A 20,059-nucleotide genomic window follows, 5' to 3' on the forward strand; every position below is an offset into this window, starting at 1 on the left:
TTGATATTTAAAATTATTTATTTCAGTTATTACTTTGAGCAACGACATTGTCTTTGTATATTCTGCTTCTCATTTTTAATACTTTTTAAGTTGTGTGGCGACTACAGTGAAATGTTGAACGTGTTCGCTGTCAGACTCAATATTTAGCAAAATGCTCACAAAAACACACAAGACCGATTTTTATGAAAACGTTTTAGATGTTTATTAAACAGTTACACAAACAAAGTATGGTTGGATTTTAACTGTTTATATTTATTATTCAAACTATTGAAAATATGAAGTGAAAAGTGTTAATACACAATGACACTTGTATTTTTAAAAATGTAATTGCTGATAATTTAGTAACTGCAGAAATGTGTAAATCTCCCTCTAAATATAAATGTTTATAATCATTTTAATTCAACTGAACACGTTATTTTCCAACTTGTGCTATAATACTATAATTATGACAAGTATCAATATAATTGTAATATAATTACATTAACATTTTTTAATTATTAAATCAACCGCTTCTATAATTTACCCAGTTTTGTGTATTATATGTTGAATGTTATGATAACATCACTTAATAATGTTCCGGTTTTTGTTGGAATTTCATTACTGGTTAATGTATTGTCACATTTTCAATTAAAAATATAATTTACTTCCTTCACAGAGTAATGAATGCACTAATTGTGACTTTATTTTAATAACAGTAATTTCATAGTTGTAATTATTACATGTTCAACTAATTTAGAGGGAGTTTTAATACATTCTTTGAAGTCACTAAATTATTCCACTAGTGCGGGGGGGGGGGGGGGGGGGGGGGTGTCGCTCGCGGGAGACGCATCTAATGTGAGGCACTGGAGAGAGTCTGATTATCTGCTGTGATCAAATGAACAGGACATCAAACGTTTGAACTGAAATAAAAATCTGGAATGCAGAGAGTGACACAGAGGGCGTCGGAAGCTTCGCTGTTATGTGGTCGCCTCCATGTGAAGGACTTTCATCGACTCGGCGATCATGGCGCTGGTGTCAATCTGTCCGTAGATGCCCACTAAAAACGCCTTGTGGAGCAGGATGTCTGCGTGTTCTGGAGGGAGCAGACAAACAGTACTTGAAATAATGCAGCTGTGGATGTGTGAGACAAGGATGCATTCGCTAATATATATATTTGTTTTTTGTGTCAAATAGGATCCAAGACAGACATGGGAGTGACTCCTTCTACCCAGACTACTGTCCACAAGGAGGCGTTTCCTCTTACCCTGACAGAGAAGCACGTATTCTGGAAGGTTCCTCAGAGCGGTCTGTACCACGTCGAAGTTCCCACTGCCCATACAGTACATGTAAGTTGGCAGGAAGTCTGTTGCCAGGCTGGAGCAAAGAAAACACACAAATTACCCAACGAATAGAAACTGATGGAAACAATTGACGGTTTGAATTTGCTGATCATTTATGTATTTCCTTCTCCGCACACTCCCTCTCGGCCCCGGCCTGCCCGCTGCGGGTCGGCTGTGAACTCACCAGGGATTGTTCTGCATGCAGCGCAGGGCCAGACTGAAGGCCATGTTCCGACACAGCTCCTCAGAGGAAACCATGAGCCTCTGCAGATCGTTCTGCAAACAACAGAGACACAGGGTGGTGACGGACGGGTTACACACTGACGGATGCTACACTTGACCCCAAGGTTTTGCGTGTGTGCCTGTCGTCCATGACTCACGGCGAAGTATTGGATGATCTCCGGGCTCCTCCTCGACTTATCATCCACCTCCGTCAACACTTCCAACACATCTATGGCGGAATAAAACAAAGTATTACTCAATACGAAACAGGATGAATACATGTGGCATCTCTGCAGCAGAGGTGTGCTGTCGTTACCCTCGACTGCTTTTCCTCTTGACATCTTTTTCAGGTACATGTTCATGTCCGCCGCGCTCAGCGAGACCGAGGCAGAGATGTTGACGAGGGGAAGGGAACCAGTGGACACGTCATCTGGTAAAAAGAAAAAAAGAAAAATTATTCAGAGAGATGCACGCCTCTGCAAAACTGCTTTTAAGGTTTAAATCTTATAATGTTACCAGAGATTATAGTCTAACAGTACCTCAGCGTCTTACTTTAAGAAATACGATTCTACAGAAACAATCTATTTTATGTGTGCTCACCATCTCTGTCTTCTCCCGCAAACTCTGAAGAGGAGTTTTTCACTGGCAAAGTGAGTCCAGCCAGCAGAGACCTCAGCTGGACCAGGTCGGGGTTTTCTGCACACAGGTTCCTAAGAGGAGAAACAGCAGAGCTACATCTCTGTGCAATAACACAATTTACTGTTTAAAATGTCCCCACAAAAAGGATATTGCCTTGATGTACTAACTGTAAAATGTTGGAGTGCTTCTGTAGATAAGGAATGGCGGCCGCTGCATCGTTCGTGATGTACTTCTGCGTGAACTGCAGAAATTTGTTGATGAAGACCAGCGGAGACCGAGTCCTCTGAAAGTTCTGCGGGAGGAAACAAACAGGGGATCACTGTGAATCTCATCTCTGCTCTGAGTCTCCTGGCGAGGACACGAACGCCTGTGAGCCGCCCCCACCTGAAGGACCTTCATGAAGGAGAGAAGGCAGTTCTGAAGCGCCCTCTGGTGGTCGCTGTGGAACACCAGGGGCTGCAGCAGCTCCAGGATGGCGAGCACGTTGCTGAAGAAGGTCATGTGGTTCTGCTGGCGAAACTCCTGCATGTTCAGGTGAATGCGGCCATGGAGCAGCCCTGCGATCATGGGCAGGTGTCTGTGGAGGAAAAGTCAGCAGGTTATATCGCCGTCTGTGGCCGTGGCAGTTCATCTCTTCATTTGTAGATTTAAAACTGCTGCATGAACTACTTCCTCTTTTCTTAGTTCACCTCAGCAAAAGGACAGGGTGCGACACGGCCATCTTACGACAGGCGAGGTTGGCGTCAGACACGCGGTTCTCGACAGACTTCGAGTCGCCAACGTCGGCGAGCAGGGTGACCAGACGATGGACCAGGACATCGAGCTGAGAAATGGAAATAAAAACTGTAATCTGTGCGGTGTCATGGTTTGACATATGGTATTTCAAATAGTAATCATGATACTGTTGATAATAACAAAATAGCTGTTTATGAATATGGGAAAAAAGACAATCAAATTCTGCAACATCCTTTTTCCAGGAGATATTTGTTGCTGTTTGGAATCTATCACGTCGGCCCAAACTATTCAGTGATCCCTCACAATCTATAATGGAGGCATTGACATCCTTCAAGTTTTTCCTAATTATTTAGCCAACCGTTTGACTATGCAGCTGCTGGTGCTGTTAGGAATATTTTAACAGCAATTCCACAATCTGTTCCCACTCAAATTGACCCTAGAAGATACTGAATAGGGAGCCTCTGGTCCTAAGTGACATGTCTACTATAACTCTTTAAGTTCCACATGATAATCACTTATATTTATTGTCTGTAAGAGATCTTCACCTTGCAGCTGCTGCCGTCATCCGCTCCCCCGCTGCTGAGGGTGCCCTCGGGCAGAGTGACGTGCTGGATGACCTCGGGAAAGTGCAGGTAGATCTGCAGCAGAAAGTTCTGGCACCTCTTGTTCATCGAACTGAAGGACAGAATAAACAAGAGAGGGAAGTATGATGTGTGTACGTGTTATTATTGGCTCAGGACAGTTCAGCTGTGCATCGCAAATCCAACGGCTTAGCGGCCAAAATCATCAACACTGTAATCCCTGATGTTATTGAGTTGTGTGGCCTGAAGCCATTTAACTGACAGTGACCGGTTGACCAATTTCGTGCGGCTACGAAAAGTTTGTTACAGCTTTTCAACTCAAGCGAGCTTCACTCTGTACAGCAACAAACATCATGAGGCAGACTATGTTCCCAGTTGGCGAATTTCAGTCCCCCCCCCTCCCCCCACCCCACCCCGACTCTTTCAAGTGATTATCATCAGAGTTAATACGAGATCACAGATTAAAGAGCACGATCCAGCACTTCTCTATTGTTTCCGTCTACAAGCCACAATAATTAAAGTGCATTAATACAAAGTACACGCATGAATAGCATAATTTCATTCTGAGGTTTTTTGCCTCCGAGTCACTGCAGTTTCATACAATCCTCTTAGTGGCTCAGGCCCGTGTCAGGCTCAAATGATGCACTATACTCCCCAGTGACTGAAAAGTTTATTAAAGCTATATGTTCACCGAAACTACGGCGACCTTGACCAAGAGTAGAGAGTTGTTCAATAGTTGCTGTGTAATTGGAATAAACACCAGCTTATCCGACAGCGAGCATCCGCGAGAAGAATGCTTCACAGGCAAATCGTGTGTTTACTCAACACAAGGCCAAAACCCTTTACTTTCAACATGTTTTTATCCCGCCACATTTTCACAAGCAGCCGTTTCACCAGGCAGCTTAGCTGTACTTAAAATACTGTAATTCGGAAGCTAATTTTGCTTGACCTTCGCCAAAGTTTCCTCATTAAAGTGGTTTAATAACCAGAGACACATTCATGAAAGGAGGGTTTGCCTCCACAAAGAGTTGCACCCTGATCTCTGACAGCTAAGTCAGAGCAGGAATTCACAACACAGGCAAGTTTAGAGCTTCAGCCTTAATCCTCTTGGCTTCATTATAATACACTGAGCTTTTAAAGAGATCACAGTATAGACGACTTCTGCTGGTTTTAATTTCACACCAATAGACCTAATTATCGAGTTTTCCCTGGTCCACAGCATTGTGGCTGACAGAGGAAAGTTCATCTGCACTGAGAAGGAAAATCGTGTGCGATTTTCTCCCGAGTTTATCCGCACACCATAACAGGAAGAGAAAAAAATTACTTTCACTGTTTGGGGCTAATTAGAAAGAACAATATGATGTGTTGGAATAGATGGAATGAGTACTTTGGGGAAACTTGTAGAATAAAAATGTGTTGAACAGATGCGTCTTTTTGGAAATAGAGGGATGAGGAAGAGGGAAGGTTTGAGGATAGATGAGTATTGAAGCAATAAGCATACACCTTACCTGTCCTCCCATTTCTTTGTGCAGCTGATGAGGTACTCCGAGACCTTCTTGATGTTTTCCAGGTCTCCGTTGCAGTAGGAGTGCAGGAGGGGCAGCCGGGACTGGATGAGGGAGCGGGAGGCCTGGTCCACGCTGCTGCTGCTGCTGCTGTCGTCACGTTGCGTGTCGCGACTGTTGAGCTCCGACTCAGACAAGATCAGGTCCACCATGCTGATGAGCTCCTCTGAACTGAGTCGCAGCACGAACTTCTCCGTTTTCTTCTGCACCGAGGAAAAAGATAAATACGTGAGTCATCCTCATGAGCAGAATTAACTGCCTCCTACTTATCAAGTGCCGTAAATATCATCACATCTAATAACTGTGTGCTTCTGATCTTACTTGAGGGATCTTCTGGTCACGTCCTTGCCAGATACGTGGGATGTGGCTGCACGCCCACAGGAAATCAAGGGCTGATGATGGGTCCAATCTAAAAGGAAAGATAAACAGATATTCAACGCAAGTTCTCACTTTAATGCCAAGTTCAGGGGACACGTCTTTCAAAGTTGTCAGATTGCTGCGCGATTCACACTATACAACTGAGGTGAGCTTACACTACACAACTGACTGGCAACAGGGGGGTCACACATAACAACATGATCCCAACCTGTATGTCTAGTCTCCAAGCTATATACTGCATTCAAACCATGCTGTGCTTTGATTGGCTGTGGATTGGCTGCTGATTGAACACAGATTTGGCTCCAATCTGGGTCTTTAGTCAACCAATGGAAAATCGAACACAAAATTGTGTAGTGTGAACCAGGCATTAGAAACCCTAATGCTTAATCTACAAAAAAAACACACTGAACTGTAACTGGGAGAATGTTAAACAAAATAAAAAGGTTTTACTTGTAGTCTTGTCGCTTGCTGAGAAGAGCGCTGATACACTGCAGCAGGGTGCACCAGTTCGACTGATGTGTGAGCAAGGCCAGAAGATAGGGTCTGTATGCAGGGGTGCCTCGGACCTGAAATAGAGACATAAGATGCATGACTGACTCCAAGCACACACACACACACACCTGAGCACTGCCAGCAGATACAGCCCCATACGCTGAGGATATTTTACGCTTATCTTACTTTGTTGAGGGTGAACAGCAGTTTCTGTTGAAGGTCCGGACACACCGACGTGACCTCGGGGTCGAGATGCTCCAGCCAATCGACGAGCAGCCCGGAGCTCAGTCCTGACTTGGTGACCTCGGAGCTGCTGGCGAAAGGTCAAACTGAAACGGTTAGTTCTGCAGGGATGTGACTGAAAATCACAATGTTCAACTACTGGAGACCTCAGAGAAAAGTAATCTTCAGGTCATCCGAGATAAAGTGGGGCTATAAAGTGCCAATTTACTTCAACCAGGAAATTCTTCGTATTTACCATTTGAACAAGGCCCTGATATGAGCCTTTCACAGACAAATCCCAACAACTAAGTTAAAACTTCATGTTGCGTCATAATCTGCGGGATATTCAATGTGTGTATGTGTGTGTGTGTGTCTGTGTGTCCGTTTAACTACATAGCGAACCAAACAAACACAAAGCAAACTATAAGCACTGCATCGGTCTCAAGAACCTCCGACCAGTGATGGTGCAAATTGAGTACATTGGGCATCGACTTGGTACCGAAGAGGTCAGTTCTTGTGACATCCCTGCCCACTTCTAGACACAGCCGGTGACGATGAGCAACTTTTATATCAACCTGCCTCTCTGGCCGTGGTGCTGAGAACCAAACACAGAAAAAGACTAACGTATTTAGAGGCTTTCACAGCATGTGAATGTGTAAAGCCAATGTAAAGCTAAATTGGCTTTGAAAAACCAATTAAACCTTCCTGAACCAAATCCAAAAGTAGTTTACTAGTACGAGGTCCAGACGGCAGCGGAAGCAGGTTTGCTATTTGTCACAGGCGGCTGTGCCTGTTATTTAGTCCGGTCAAATATTAATGTTTCTTGCGTGACTTTGGGGGGGAAATAGAATTGCGGTGCTCACTTGTTAGAATCCACCTCCTTTTTCACGGCTTGCTCCTCGCTTTCTTGGAGCAGCAGGGAAATCACCATTGTAACCGGGCCGGCGGTCCCGTTCTGTGTGCCCACAGTCATCAGCAGAGACAGAAGCTCCTCTAAATACGGCGACTTCACCTCCATCAGCCCTTGTAACACTGGAAATAAAATTGCATAATTATTAATGAATCTTGGAACTTTAACTGCATTTTTATGTAAGAATACAAAATGTTAAAAGCTACGAATACACTGAATTATAGGAACCATTGAGTTTGAGGCACTTAGATTTAATTTACATGATCTAAAAACAAGGTCACCACTGAATTTGTTCCTAATTCACACTGGCAGTACTTAAAATATTGAAATGGCTCAAAAAAGTTTTAATATATATATTTTGGTACAATTGATTGATATAATCACTTTAAAAATGTAACTTCTGATGACTCATGACAATAATCGTAATATGAAATTTGTATCGTCTAATCTTTGAAACACAAAGATCAGGCAGTTCAAACTAACCTTTGCCGATGAGCTCTGCTTCTGCATTACATCTGTCTCCAGCCTTCAGCATTGCGATGATGGTCCTCAGTGGGACCTCAGTGTCTCTGCGATAGGCCAAAGCCTCGGCCAGATGGAGGAAACCAGTCCGCACTGCAGGGCAAAGACACGCGTCACTCCTTGTTTGACATAAAATGGAGCAGCCGGTATCTGAAAAGAGAAACAGGCCATGTCCTCACCATCATTATGCCTGTGGTTGTGAGAGTTCTGACTGGCGAGGGATCTGAGTAGCGTCTTCAGAGGTCCTGCCAGAGGTCCTGTTGGGTTGTCTAACCAGATCAACACCTCGACGATGACCTTGAGGAACATTGAGGAAAAAGCAACGTCCTTGGACACGAGACGCTGGAGAGAAAAGAACAAAAATAAAGTGACAGAAAACTGAACGACATTTTCACAGTTTAATTCATGAGCTATTGGAATTATGCACTCTATGTTAATGAGCCCAACCTGATAGAGGTGCAGTTGGCGCATGAGAGGACAGGAGAGGGCGTGGCTACGGTGCATGGACATGACAATGGGGCCTGCGTGGGCAGAGGTGAGCAGGGCAGCGATGGCCTGTAGGAGGCGAAATGCCAACCCGCCCTGCTGAACCTGGCCTTGTTTGGCCCGCATCAGTTCTTTAGCCAGGGCTTGCTGCAGGGCCAGTGAGAGATGGCTGGGGGGCGGGCCATGCCAGCGAGGGTCCACCTTTATGGGGAATATCTGTCGGAGTAAAGGAAACAGAAACAATTTACTTTTCACACGGTGACTAAGCAATCAGAGGAATTGATGGGAATAAATAAAGGGAAGACCTTTTTCCCGGAGTGTGTTTTCCAAATGTTAAATAGGTAAATATAAATAACAAACAGCTCTCTACTTAAATCCTACCTGAAGCAACATGCCGGTGAGATCGTCGTCTGGCCCGACTTCAGGAAGCTGACTGCCAGCTCTCATCTTCACCGAGCTGTGGGGCGTCTCCACGGTAACTTTAGCCTTACTTGTTTCAGAAGCATCTATTAAGAGGGACGACAAAAAACATCAAGGAGGAATTTAGTTCATTTAAACTTGGTTCTTGTAGATTTCTGTCTGCTACGTCCATTAAAAATCTATGCCATGAAATATTATGAATAAGGTATTCAGGCATCTTAAGGTACAAAGATACAATAAATTAGAATATTGATAACTATAACTGTAGGAATGTCTGTGTGTCTGTATTTCAATTTTTCTTGAGAGTATTTCTGATAACCCAAAGCAGTGCAGAGCTTTTGGGATGAGCGATTGTTGGGAAGAAAAAAATGTAAGACAAACTGAATTTGCTTCATTAATATTAAACTGTAAATAGCGCTTGCTGTCAACCATGTTAACAGCATGGTTGAAATCATATATTTCTGTTAAGTTGATAAAACCAGTACTTTATTATCGTAATTATTGTGTTTTCTAAGTCGCAGTCAAACAGAAACAAACCATTTGGAAGATAAAGTCACTGACCTCTGTCAGCAGGAAGAGTGGAGCTCAGTAATGAATGGAAAGTGTGCCCCCCAGTGGCACCTCGCTCATGCTGCACCTCAACCAGGTGGGCCATGTAGTCTGTTGCAGAGGAAATACAAAATGAGACAAATCAGAAAGATTCACAATAAAAATAAAAATCTTAAGAACAGAATATCTGCAAAAGACTCTTACGCTTGTCCATGATGTTTTCCTCAAGTGTATCTGTGTCATGGGAAACAGCCTGATCCAGGTACTGCAGCAGTTTACTCATGCTGGACACAGGAATGCCGAAGGACTGAACAAACAGCAGCAGCTGCTGAGGCTCCAGGTCCGATAGAGCTGAGAGAAACATGTGCAATGATTAAAAGTAGAAAACAATATGTACTTGATGAGCCATGTTTGTTTCAGCAAAGTAGGAGAAGTTGTACCTGCGTCAACCAATCGAGAAACCTCTGATCGGATCATCCTCAGTTTCAACCAATCAGGCAGCAGAAGGGCCTCTTCTGAAGTGTCGACCAGGAAGGCAGTGGGTAGAGGTTTCTTGTCGGGGAACCAAATGTCCAAAAGAGCATAGAAATCGCTCTCTCCTGTAAATATTGTTACAAAACACATAAAATATCAAAGATGTTCTTCATCAATGCACACATTAAAATCTGACAGGCACAGAACTACCTTTAGGGGGCCCCAGAGTCAGCAGGATGACCATGGCATGGACTACAAGGATGTGCATGGTTGCAGTTTCCCCTGTGGTCCAACGCAAAAACACCTGGTCCTGAGATTCTGACTAAAAAAAGGAAATGTTGTCATTGTGAATCCACCCTGTTTTGTATAATTCACCAATCAATATCAAACAGGGATTAATTTCCATTTCATTTACATTGCGGCCACTATCAAGAGTTTTCAGTGATCACAGGAAATGTGCAACTAGGCCCAAACTTTGCACTTCTGGGGTATTCTAATATATAGGGAAGCATTGAGTGCTGCTCACCCAGCTGTAAAGATCCTCGCCCTCTTTCGTCTTCCTCATCCTCCTAATGTAAGCGGAGAAGATGGTGAGGAAAGCAGAGAGCACAGCATTGGACTCAGGCCTGGTGGAGTGTTTGGCGAACATGCTGTTCATGATGGTGGAACGTTCGACAATCAGCCGCGCAACATCCTGCAGAGAGCGACACAAAAAACAGTCAGCGATGATCTGTGACACCATCAAAACTTGACTTCAAAACAAAAAAGCATGTCATGATGACATTTAAGCAACTCGCTGTGATTACCAGGGCAAGGTCATTATGAGAGGCCTGCTCCTCCACTGGTGCATGCTGGGAAAGGTAGATGAGATAGGCACTGATCGTCTGCGGGTCGGTCTCCATGTGAATGGCCTGCGAGGGAGCAGACAGACAAGACTTACTTTTCTATCCCTGACTCATAATCCAGCTTACTTTATCTGTCGGTTATGCCCAGTTCACTGCTTGAGTCGGATGCTGACCTGCTGCAGGGCAGTGGACGTCATGCCCCTCACGCTGTCGAACAAGGGGAGTTTTGGGAGGTCCTGCAGCAGCCACTGGTAACCTGGCAAGAGCTCGGCATCTGCAGAATCTTCCTCCATGGGTTGTTCCCGCTCATCTCCATCCTTCAAGCCTCCTTCGGTCAGCACCAGAGACAAACCCTGCACACAGATGTATTATGTCAAATGGGATGCTTTTTTTAAATAGCAACATAATGCTGAAAGAGATTGTAACGTGATATATGCTTCCAATGAGTTCAATACCTTCATAGCCAGGACTCTCGATGCCACCTGAGAGGAGCTAAGACGACGCAGGAAATAATCCAACACTTCACATGTTGTCTGTTCATCTGCCTTGGGACCTAACAAAAGATCCTGCAGGCGTCCAAGCAGCTGCCTTTGCTTCTGCTGTCTCTGAGAGGAGCAGAGAGGATTTAGGACTCAGTCGCTCAGAAGAAACTAAAATAAAAACAGGAAAGCTTTCGTTTAAAATCATCAACATACTTGTCTCTTCTTGGCCCTCTGCTCTTTGCTCTCTCCTTCCTCGTCGTCCTCTATTGGCAGATTGTCATCTGCAGCATCATGCAGAAGGAATTCACACAGGCACTGCACCGGAAGCACATCCAAGGACCCCTCACTGGACTGAACCAAATCAGCCAACCAGGGCATTGACTGAGAGGAAGCCTGTGATGGATTGAAAATGCACCTTACTGACTTGACCAATGATGACACTTGAAAGTGTTATTTCCTCGTTTATTAGGTGGGCTACATGGTTTTGGGCTCAGTAGATCTGTCCCGGGCCAGTGCTCGAGCTGCCGACACATCTCTCTGTTATCTAAGGTGCAACATATATGTGTGTGAGTGCCTGTTACTTGTCTCTGGATGATGTTGAGGAGGAAGTCTGGGTTGCGGCTGCGGCAGAGGAGGTGTCCCAGACGCAGGGACTGGTTGAGGGTTTTGAGTTGCTCCTGGTACTGGGGTGGAGGTCGGCGAGGAGGACCCCTGATCAAAAACAAAAAACCATTAGTCCTTCTCCCAGTGAACGAGCAGTGACTCATTTATCTAGAGTAATACAGGATGCAACTACTGACTTTAAGTGGAAAAAGCTAAACTTAACTGTCAACTGCATAAAAGGTCGGACTAGGAGGCCTCTTTCAGAAATTAACACCAAGATACAAGGTCAACACATAACTGAAACAATAGGAAACGCCTCATTACCCTTATCCATTACCTTTTTACCGATTTAAGGTGTAATTATACATTTTTTTCAATATCTAATTTTATTATATACTGTAATAATAATAATATGGTATATTGTGTAAAGCTGCATTACATGATATAGGACAGTTTCATGGGAGATACAAAATATATCAGGATTAAAAGTACTTTAGTAATTTCAAAACATTCATATTAATGAGCAGAGATTTTCCCTGCTCCGGTGGATTTCTGTTTTAGTAACATTTAAATCACTATTTCACAAACTGTGAGATAGTTTCTCTGGGTGTCTTACTGTGGATCCAGGCTGGTGAGCTGAGATAACAGCAGACTGTTGCTCTCTGTGATGGTCTGTTTGGTGGACGCTGCAGCCAGGTGACTCTCAAACGCCAGAATGTCTTGTTTCTCTCGTTGGGCCATCTGCAGCTCCTTGCTGATCATCTCTGTCTTTGTGTCCTCATCAGCGACAGTGCAAGGAGGGTAGCTGTAGTTACTATAAACAGGGACGTGTGTTAGTTAAGCTTCATCAATCACCTTGGAGTCCCCTAACTCTCAATGATCGCCCTTTACCTACTTTGTCATAACCATCTCCATGAGCATTTTCAGTGTTGGATAGCCGTCCCATGCAGCCAAACCTAAACAAAAGCAAACAAACAAATGTCACAAATATATATAAAAAACGATTTAATGACTTTGAATACATTTGAAAACTAAATTTAAGTATGAGACATCAATTTAAATGTTACCTATTTTCTGTGGATTAAATGCAGCCACCACAAGCAGCAGCAGCCATGCCTTCCAATAGAGCATGGATATCGCCAGATTTGGTGGTTGGTACCTTAAAAATTAAACATAGTAATTTGTTATTATCGATTAACTGTGTGACCTAATGGTGTTTTTAAAAAGACATTGGACGTACCCCGCTGGCAGCTGAATGTTCTCTGGATGGTGATATGTGCACAGATTCAGCACTGCATCGATGAGTTGGATCCTCTCCACTTTCAGGACCTCCAGATCTGTTTTTGTGCCGTCAGCCAACTCTGCAGCTTAAAAAATAAAGAATAATAATCACGTATTCGCCTTTTGTTCTTGTTTAGCTGAAACTATTTTGCTGACTTGAGAGGATAAGATGTAAATAAGGAGACGACCCTTTGAATATTAAAAAAATTGGTTGCTCATTGAACTGAAGCATGCAAAATGTACAGAGAGTGACACACAGAACACACTGGCAGTCAGAAACAGTTACAGACAAATTGGGTCCTCACACACCATCAGACTGTACTCCAGCAGCCCTTTTAACCAGGTGATCTGCCAGCTCCATGGCGTCAGCCGGGCCCAGGGGCAAATCACGCGACAAGCCGATTACCAGTACGCGCATCAGTGTGTCCTCCAACAGAGGCACCTCGGAGCAGAGACGGAGGAAGAAACTGAGGAAAGACAGGAAAAGATACCAGTTGGTAGCGTACAGTCTATGGTCGGTAGATGCAATCTGAAGAAACACAATGTTAAACCTGAAGGGAGACTTACTTTCTGTCACTCTCAGGAGGCCAGTTGTCCCACTTGTAATATGTTTCAGGTTGCTCTGTGAAAAGCACTTTGTGGAGGCTGCGAGGGGAGAGGCGTGATGATAAATTATGTTTAATGTAGATGGAAACATCATTGGTTTAAGAGGCACAAACTGTTCGGGGGCAAGCAGATACCGACCAATGGACGTAGTCTTTCGCACCAACTTTGCTGATGGTGGGAACCACAGTGTGAAGCCACCACACAGCGTCTCTCTGTATGGAAGCGATCTGATTCTGGAACGACTTGAGGATGTCCAGATCTGAAACAATCCAGACACACGTTTAGTGGGGAAAACAAACACCTAATAAAAATGGATTATGGTTTGTTAAATGCAAGATAAGAACAAACACACGGGACTGACTCTTCTTCTCGCCCTTGTCCCATGCAATGCCGGCTTCTTTGACCTGAGCAGTGATGCCCAGCATCATGGAGACAGTCAGTAAATCTGTCACTTGGATAACAAAGCGCTCCTGCAGAGAGAGACAGTGATAAACAGTTCACAGTTCAATTTAAAAGCAGGATGATTGCTGCTAAAACGAAAGGCGGAGTTTTCATCTGATCTTACTTTGAACTCCATGTCCACATAGCTGGTCTCCTTCCTCTCCTGCATTAAACCGAAGCAGAAGGACTGGAAGTTAATCTCATGCTTTGTCTGTTTGATGATCTCTCTCAGCAAAGCTCGGGAGGCACGGAGGTAATCGTCCTTATTGGTTAGCAGGTCCTGGAACACCATCGCCAAGAACTACGAACACAAAGGGAGACAGAGAGTGAAACAAAAGAATTTAGACATAGAAATAAAAAGCCAAGAGATGAGAACAGACACTGATGAAGACTTCAACAAGTCTTCCATTCCCATGTTTTCCATTTCTACCTTCGGAGCCTGTTCTGGGCTGTGCTGGAGCACTGTATGGAGGACCTGCATGTTGTTGGGATTTCTGGCATTGGACAGCTCATTGAAGATCACCAGCTTCACCATCGTGGCCAGGTTGTCTTTGTTTGCGTTCAGCAGCTCCCTGGAAAATCCCACAGTGAAGTGTCAGTTAATGCGAGTCACCAAAGACGAAAGAAGTAGGATTAGCTGAGACTGAGACACACCTGACACACAACATGTAGTGGTTGAGGAGGACTTTAGGTTTGAGCCGGATCTTGATCAAGTTGGAGATCACCTCCATGTCGTCTGCTCCGTGGGTGTTGCAGTTCATGCACATAGACATGAGGAGGTCCTGGGCCGGCCGAGTAAGCTGCACGCATTAAAAACAAAAGAAAGCAAGTTAATAATGAATTAAAAACAAAAAACAAAATTATGGAACTATAGAGATTTAATTTCCAAATGCAATTACTTACAGCAACTATAGCCAGTGAGTTACAGTGACATAAAGCCGTTCAGGTGTTTGTTTATTTTAGGGTCTGACGCTTTTTACCTTCGGGTTCTGGAGCCACATCTCCAGCCTCTGCACAGCCATGAGCCGGGCCTCTTTGTAGCCACATGTGGCTGTAAGCAGACGCAGCAGGTTTCGTGACACGTTGTCCATCGGCTGTCTGCGATTCAACTGATCCCTGAGCACGTCGAGCACATAGTCCTCCACACTCTCCGAGAGTTCTTCATACCTACAGTCACCCCAGAGGGAGCGACAGAAGGACAACTTTACAGCAACTCCTGATAGTTTCTGCAGAAATGTTAAATTCCTTGTTGTCTAGACTGAAAAATATTGACGCAGAATTTTGTCTAAGCTCAAATGACAGTTTTGAGTGCAACTGTTGGACAGAGTTTTGTAGTGTTACTCACGTCTTAGAATATGAGTATTTTTCATACCTCGGCATCACCTGCCAATCACCCTCAGGGCTGAGTTTCTCCTCTGCTATCAGTAGTTCTGTCTGGCTGTCATCCTCATCCGGAGTTGAAGGGTGGGGGCTGCTACCTAAAAAGGCAAAAGAAGTGCCATTAACAATTGACACTTCTTTCCTGCAATAGCTATTCTAGCCATACAAAAAGCCAGTGTATCTTCTCTATGTACTGCACCTGCACTGAGATCTCCACCAGAGCGACCGGTGTCCACCTGAAGCAGCATGCTCTTCGGAGGCATCTTTGTGCCAAAAGCCGTCTGGATGTTGTCGACGAAATTCTTACAGTGAGAGCTGTCCACCCAGATTCTTTCTCCCAGAGAGTCTTCAATGTACACCTGCAAAAACATTTCAGGAGTCAAGATTTATACATTAGAATTGGTAAATGATTCATATTTGACTGTTAAGGAGATTCTCACTTTAACAAAAATCTCAGGCCAGTTCTCATCGTCCTCGTAGGCGGCCATCAACAGATTGCACGCGAGAACAGACACCAGGCTGTTTCCCTTCGCTTTGAAGTTGATAGAAGCATCTCGACGCAGGAGGCTACAAAGGGCCTGGTGGCAAGAGCGGGAACAAAGTCAGAAAGACAGTACTTAAAATCCAACATCTGTGAGGTTTAACTCTTTTATCTTGCAAGACAATTTGTTCTCATGCATTAACAGATATAATTCAAAGCAAAGTAAACAAGCTAATAAATGCAAAATGCAAGTTGGACTATTTGTCCCTTCTTTGCTACTTTATGATTTAACAACAAGCAAAGGCTAAGGGATGGTGTACATGACATCATTTTAACATTTCTCCCGGGATACAGAAATGACAGCATTACTGTACGAGCAGTCTCACCTCAATAATTCCTTCAGTTGCAAACACATTGGGCTTGATTTTGGCCAGGAACATGAGACTGAGGTACAGTGTGATGTCAGGTTTTGCTCGGTTCAACTTGAGCTGTTTCACCGCTCCACACAGCAGTCCCTCGATGCGCTCATCGTTACCTTCAGACTCTGCGGCTTCAATCTCGTCCAGCAGCACCGCTGGTGACACTGAAACGACAGGAAAATAACAACTGTATTCATTTAGCACTTATCTAAAAAAGGTCATAAAGTGCTTCACAAAGTCCATGGAAAACATTTATAGAAAGAAAAAAATTAAGTTTTCAACTCATTTCAATTTTAAGCGCCAAATCATAACATTTATGGACCTTAACATTTATAGAGAACCCAACAGTTCCCATTAGGAGCAGCACTTTGGCGACTGTGGAGAGGATAAACTCCCTCAATAACTGGAAGAAACATTGAGCAGAACCAGATTCAACCTCAACCATTTGGGGTGAGCGGAGAGAAATGGGGGAGAGAGAAAAAGTGGGTGTAAAAGAGGAGAGTTGTGTAACCATCCTAATAAAAGTGTAAATGGTTTTGTATTTATATAGCACTTTTCTAGTCTTGATGTCCACTCAAAGCTCTTTACAGTACACTTATATTAACCAATACACAGACATATTCATACAGGGCATCTATTAGCAGCACTTTATGTTCCATGAGGCTTGTACAGGCTTGTTTTAAAAGAGTTTTATAACTTGTAACTGGTTGAAAGATCGAAGGGGTTTCTACGTAAACACACACAAATACAAGTACTGTTTTACCTTCAATGGGAATCACTGACGGCTCCTTTATTGAGGGGGATATCGCCCTCTTGTCTACCGCAGCTACATCGGCGAGTCTTCCCAGGGCACTGACTGGAGGGGTGGTGGAGAGTTTGGGCCGCTTGGTGAGGCTGGACAACCCCGATGAGGACGGCAGGGCTGAAGACGTCTCTCTCTTGCGGTCCGCTGGTAAACCTGTGGATGCTGGCTTCAGGAGGACAGCGGGGGCTTTGGGCTCTGAGCCCTGGGTCTTGGATCCGAGGGCAATGAAATCCCCCGGGGGTGGGTGAGCTGGGGAGAAGCGGACATCACAGGACAGTTGAGATTTTGTCCTTCTTAGCTTAGATCATCATAAACACAAGCTGAGAAAAGCAGCAACAATAAGGTGACAGTGGGAGCTGCGTCGTACCTGATGGTTTGGCAGCACTGGGCCGCCTGAGAGTTGTGGGTTTGGGGCGATTCATCTCAACTGGAGGTGTCACAGCCTAGTACACAACAATCTGTGTGAGAAAAACACAAGCACACAAGCGTCAACACATACGTGTGGGCTAAGGTTACAGCTAGCATCGTCCAGCTAGTAACGAGTGGTATATATCACTGAAGATAGAAGCTAGCACTAGGGTTTTGTTCTCAAGTTAGCAAAACATCTGGGTTCCGTCTCTGTTCATAGGCTGACATGTTAAACGATGCAGTTCTTAGTAGCTGCAATATATATTTATAGGGGCCAATAGCATTAGAAGTTAGCCTCCGTGTTTCAATGACTGACAGTGGCGTTAGCATCAACCTGCTAAAACGTAAACAAACGTGCACTAGGTGAAAAGTATCTCACTCGTTGAACGGCTTCATGAAACAGGTCGTTATCAGTCTGAAAGAGTCGCGTTTCGAAATGTAACGTTAATAAAACTCTTAGAAAGCGAACCTTAGATCCAAGCTAACGTTCATACAGAGCCATGGTGGCGTCTTCCTCTGCTTCTTCTCTGTAGCGAGTCAATATGCATACCGCCACCTAGTGCAAAGGAGTGTCAATGCTGTTGTTCTTCTACAGTGCAATACATATATACAAATATAAAAACACAACTAATCCTACAAATTGTCAGTGTTTTATGAAATATTATAACAACTTTATTCTTATCTAAACATGCTTACAGAGTGCTTCACAAAATACATAAATATAAAGAGACACAATGAGAGCGACAACAGGCGCCTCCGGCTGGTCACCGCCGCTCGTTACACAGACAATGATCATATTGTTTTATTTTGAGCACTTTAAATATATCTGAAGTATTACAATAACAACTAGAAGGTTTTGCTCGAATTTTCAGAATAATATGAAATGAAATGTGTCCCACACTGTGATTATTGTGAGGCGTCAGAAGCCAAGGCTGTAAACTACTGGGTTATTCTCTAACAATAGTTTTTTAAAGTATGTTAAATCATTCAGTATCTAAAATCCAAAAATATAAAAGTAACTTTTAAGTAAGGCTGTCAAATATATGCAGTAAAAATATTTTCTCTGAAGTGTGTATCAAAAGCAGCATAAAATGACACGGACACACAACCACGATAAGTTGTCCATCCTCTTTTAGTGCTTAGTTCCTCACGCTAACCAGAAGGCTGAGTGGTGTAGTTGATAGAGAGACAGTTTTCCAAGAAGAAGGGACTGGGTTCATATCCCACTTTACTCAATTTCTAGATGGCAATTTACTGACCTATGAAAATGTAAGGATATCTTCTGTTATTTGCAAATTATCTTACACTATGTAAATTTAAATTAATTAAATATAAAAACAGGGAAACATTAAATAAAAAAAAAAACTGCCGGCACAACTCCTGCGCCATGGGCTTCTGCGCAGTATGTGCGCAATGGTCTTCTGCACAACAAGTGCGCAGTGGGCTTCTGCACAGGATGTGCGCGTAGCTTTTTTTAAATTTAATTTAATTTAATTTAAAAAAAATGCTGGTCTTTGCGTGTGTGTTGTGTGTGGCCGCAGCGCTTCCCGGTTCTTCCCGGCACTACGCCGGTTCGAACCATATATATATAATATATAAAGGCCTTTCTATATATCTATGGTTCGAACAGCGAAAGTATTTAACATGGGCGAGGAAAGTAGGCGGACCGCTTTTCACAGCGCTTCTACCTCCGGTGCGTCACCGGGGTTAGAGGATGATGGTGTGACGTAAATGTATTGTTTTACATTGCCTGTGTCGCCTGTACCAGGAGCCGCCCCTGTCACTGGTTATCTTGGCTCGCTGTCTGGCTGGTAACCAGTCGTCCGAGCCGCTCCGTGAATAAGGAGGAGGAGATGTTTCTTTACTTGGAATGAAGCCACTTTATTTCTCGGATATACAGCAGGAGCGACACTCACCTCTAAGTGGTCAGTCACTTCTCGTTATACACACACTTTTAGCGTATTTTCCCACAATACCCATGTGCACTACGTCACACACTACAAACTTTCCTTAAAGGGGCAGGCCATACCTGCAACACAACAGCTCTCGGTCTCATATACTGATGGCAAGAGAAAGCAGAGAAGCTGACTCATCAACTACATCCGAGATCCGATGCACCTTATTATTATCTGAGGGATTTTTACACACTGTGATAGAGATTCTGACAGTAAAGGCAAGGGGTAGTGATGGAAAAGGTTTTCTTTAACAAGTTAAGTCTTTCATTCTCACTTTCCACCTTAAAACGATAGAATGAACTGAACTATGAACTAGTTCAGAATTTAAATGGTGAACTATGAACGTGAACTATTCATGTTTACTTGTATGAACTGAACCTTGAACTAGTTCATGAGAGGTGTGAACTTGCACAACACTGCCTGTCAGTGCTCGGGTCCTAAATAAATGTTGTGTGTATGTAGAATTTCCCATTATCAAACCACTTGTACAAATAAATACAAAGCTGTATTTATCTTAACTTCAAAATTATGTACATTAGAATAGTCTGTTACTCGAATAATCATAAATAACAACTTTTATCTCGAGAACATCTCAGTTTTATGCAATACCAATACTTGACCAGCAGATGTCACCACACTGATGTATAAAATCCTCCGGAAGAATAACACATTTTCAGTTCAGCTGCCTACATGTGTTTCAGTCTCTAAAAGTGTGAGCAGATATTTTGCTTCCTCATCATCATCATCGTCATAATAATAGGCACGATTATTTCTGCGTGCACCATTATTTCTATCACTTTCCCATTAATAAAGACTTGTAACTTCAGGGCTATTCGATT

The 20,059-nt window shown here is 43.6% G+C and overlaps 1 protein-coding gene across 7 annotated transcripts; it reads right to left on the reverse strand.

Moving 5' to 3' along the window:
• Positions 1-17,835, reverse strand: ints1 (integrator complex subunit 1). Of its 7 annotated transcripts, none has more exons than XM_062408073.1 (48): positions 17,735-17,835; positions 17,225-17,315; positions 16,816-17,106; positions 16,020-16,216; positions 15,593-15,730; positions 15,352-15,511; positions 15,145-15,250; positions 14,753-14,939; positions 14,427-14,572; positions 14,203-14,344; positions 13,897-14,073; positions 13,693-13,801; positions 13,470-13,590; positions 13,293-13,370; positions 13,035-13,192; positions 12,685-12,811; positions 12,512-12,603; positions 12,340-12,400; positions 12,061-12,258; positions 11,423-11,552; positions 11,055-11,234; positions 10,815-10,964; positions 10,533-10,712; positions 10,321-10,425; positions 10,041-10,208; positions 9,725-9,836; positions 9,481-9,639; positions 9,245-9,391; positions 9,053-9,151; positions 8,453-8,577; positions 8,033-8,287; positions 7,765-7,927; positions 7,547-7,678; positions 7,017-7,185; positions 6,118-6,241; positions 5,890-6,005; positions 5,383-5,470; positions 5,005-5,264; positions 3,461-3,590; positions 2,870-3,003; positions 2,565-2,757; positions 2,348-2,472; positions 2,142-2,251; positions 1,858-1,971; positions 1,700-1,770; positions 1,504-1,595; positions 1,244-1,353; positions 1-1,072 (listed from the first exon to the last, which is right to left on the reverse strand). In XM_062408073.1, the coding sequence occupies exons 2-48, from the start codon at positions 17,277-17,279 to the stop codon at positions 957-959; spliced, it is 6,600 nt and encodes a 2,199-aa protein (XP_062264057.1). In that variant the 5' UTR covers positions 17,280-17,315; positions 17,735-17,835; the 3' UTR covers positions 1-956. The 7 variants fall into 7 exon arrangements, with proteins under 7 accessions (XP_062264057.1, XP_062264056.1, XP_062264055.1 ...); XM_062408072.1 differs by having other exon boundaries at positions 6,118-6,244; XM_062408071.1 differs by having other exon boundaries at positions 12,685-12,805; positions 13,684-13,801.
• Positions 17,836-20,059: the final 2,224 nt, after the last annotated feature.

This window comes from Platichthys flesus, chromosome 16 (assembly GCF_949316205.1).
Source record: "Platichthys flesus chromosome 16, fPlaFle2.1, whole genome shotgun sequence".
Lineage (NCBI taxonomy): Eukaryota > Metazoa > Chordata > Actinopteri > Pleuronectiformes > Pleuronectidae > Platichthys > Platichthys flesus.

Excerpts from the sequence above, each read along its gene's own strand:
- ints1 (XM_062408067.1), bottom strand. The coding sequence starts at position 17,279 with ATGAATCGCCCCAAACCCACAACTCTCAGGCGGCCCAGTGCTGCCAAA. Across the intron at positions 12,812-13,034 it reads TGCTGGAGTACAGTCTGATG|CTGCAGAGTTGGCTGACGGC; the intron begins GTGTGTGAGGAC and ends TTATTTTTTAAG. Across the intron at positions 9,640-9,724 it reads GACTCTGGGGCCCCCTAAAG|GAGAGAGCGATTTCTATGCT; the intron begins GTAGTTCTGTGC and ends CAATATTTACAG.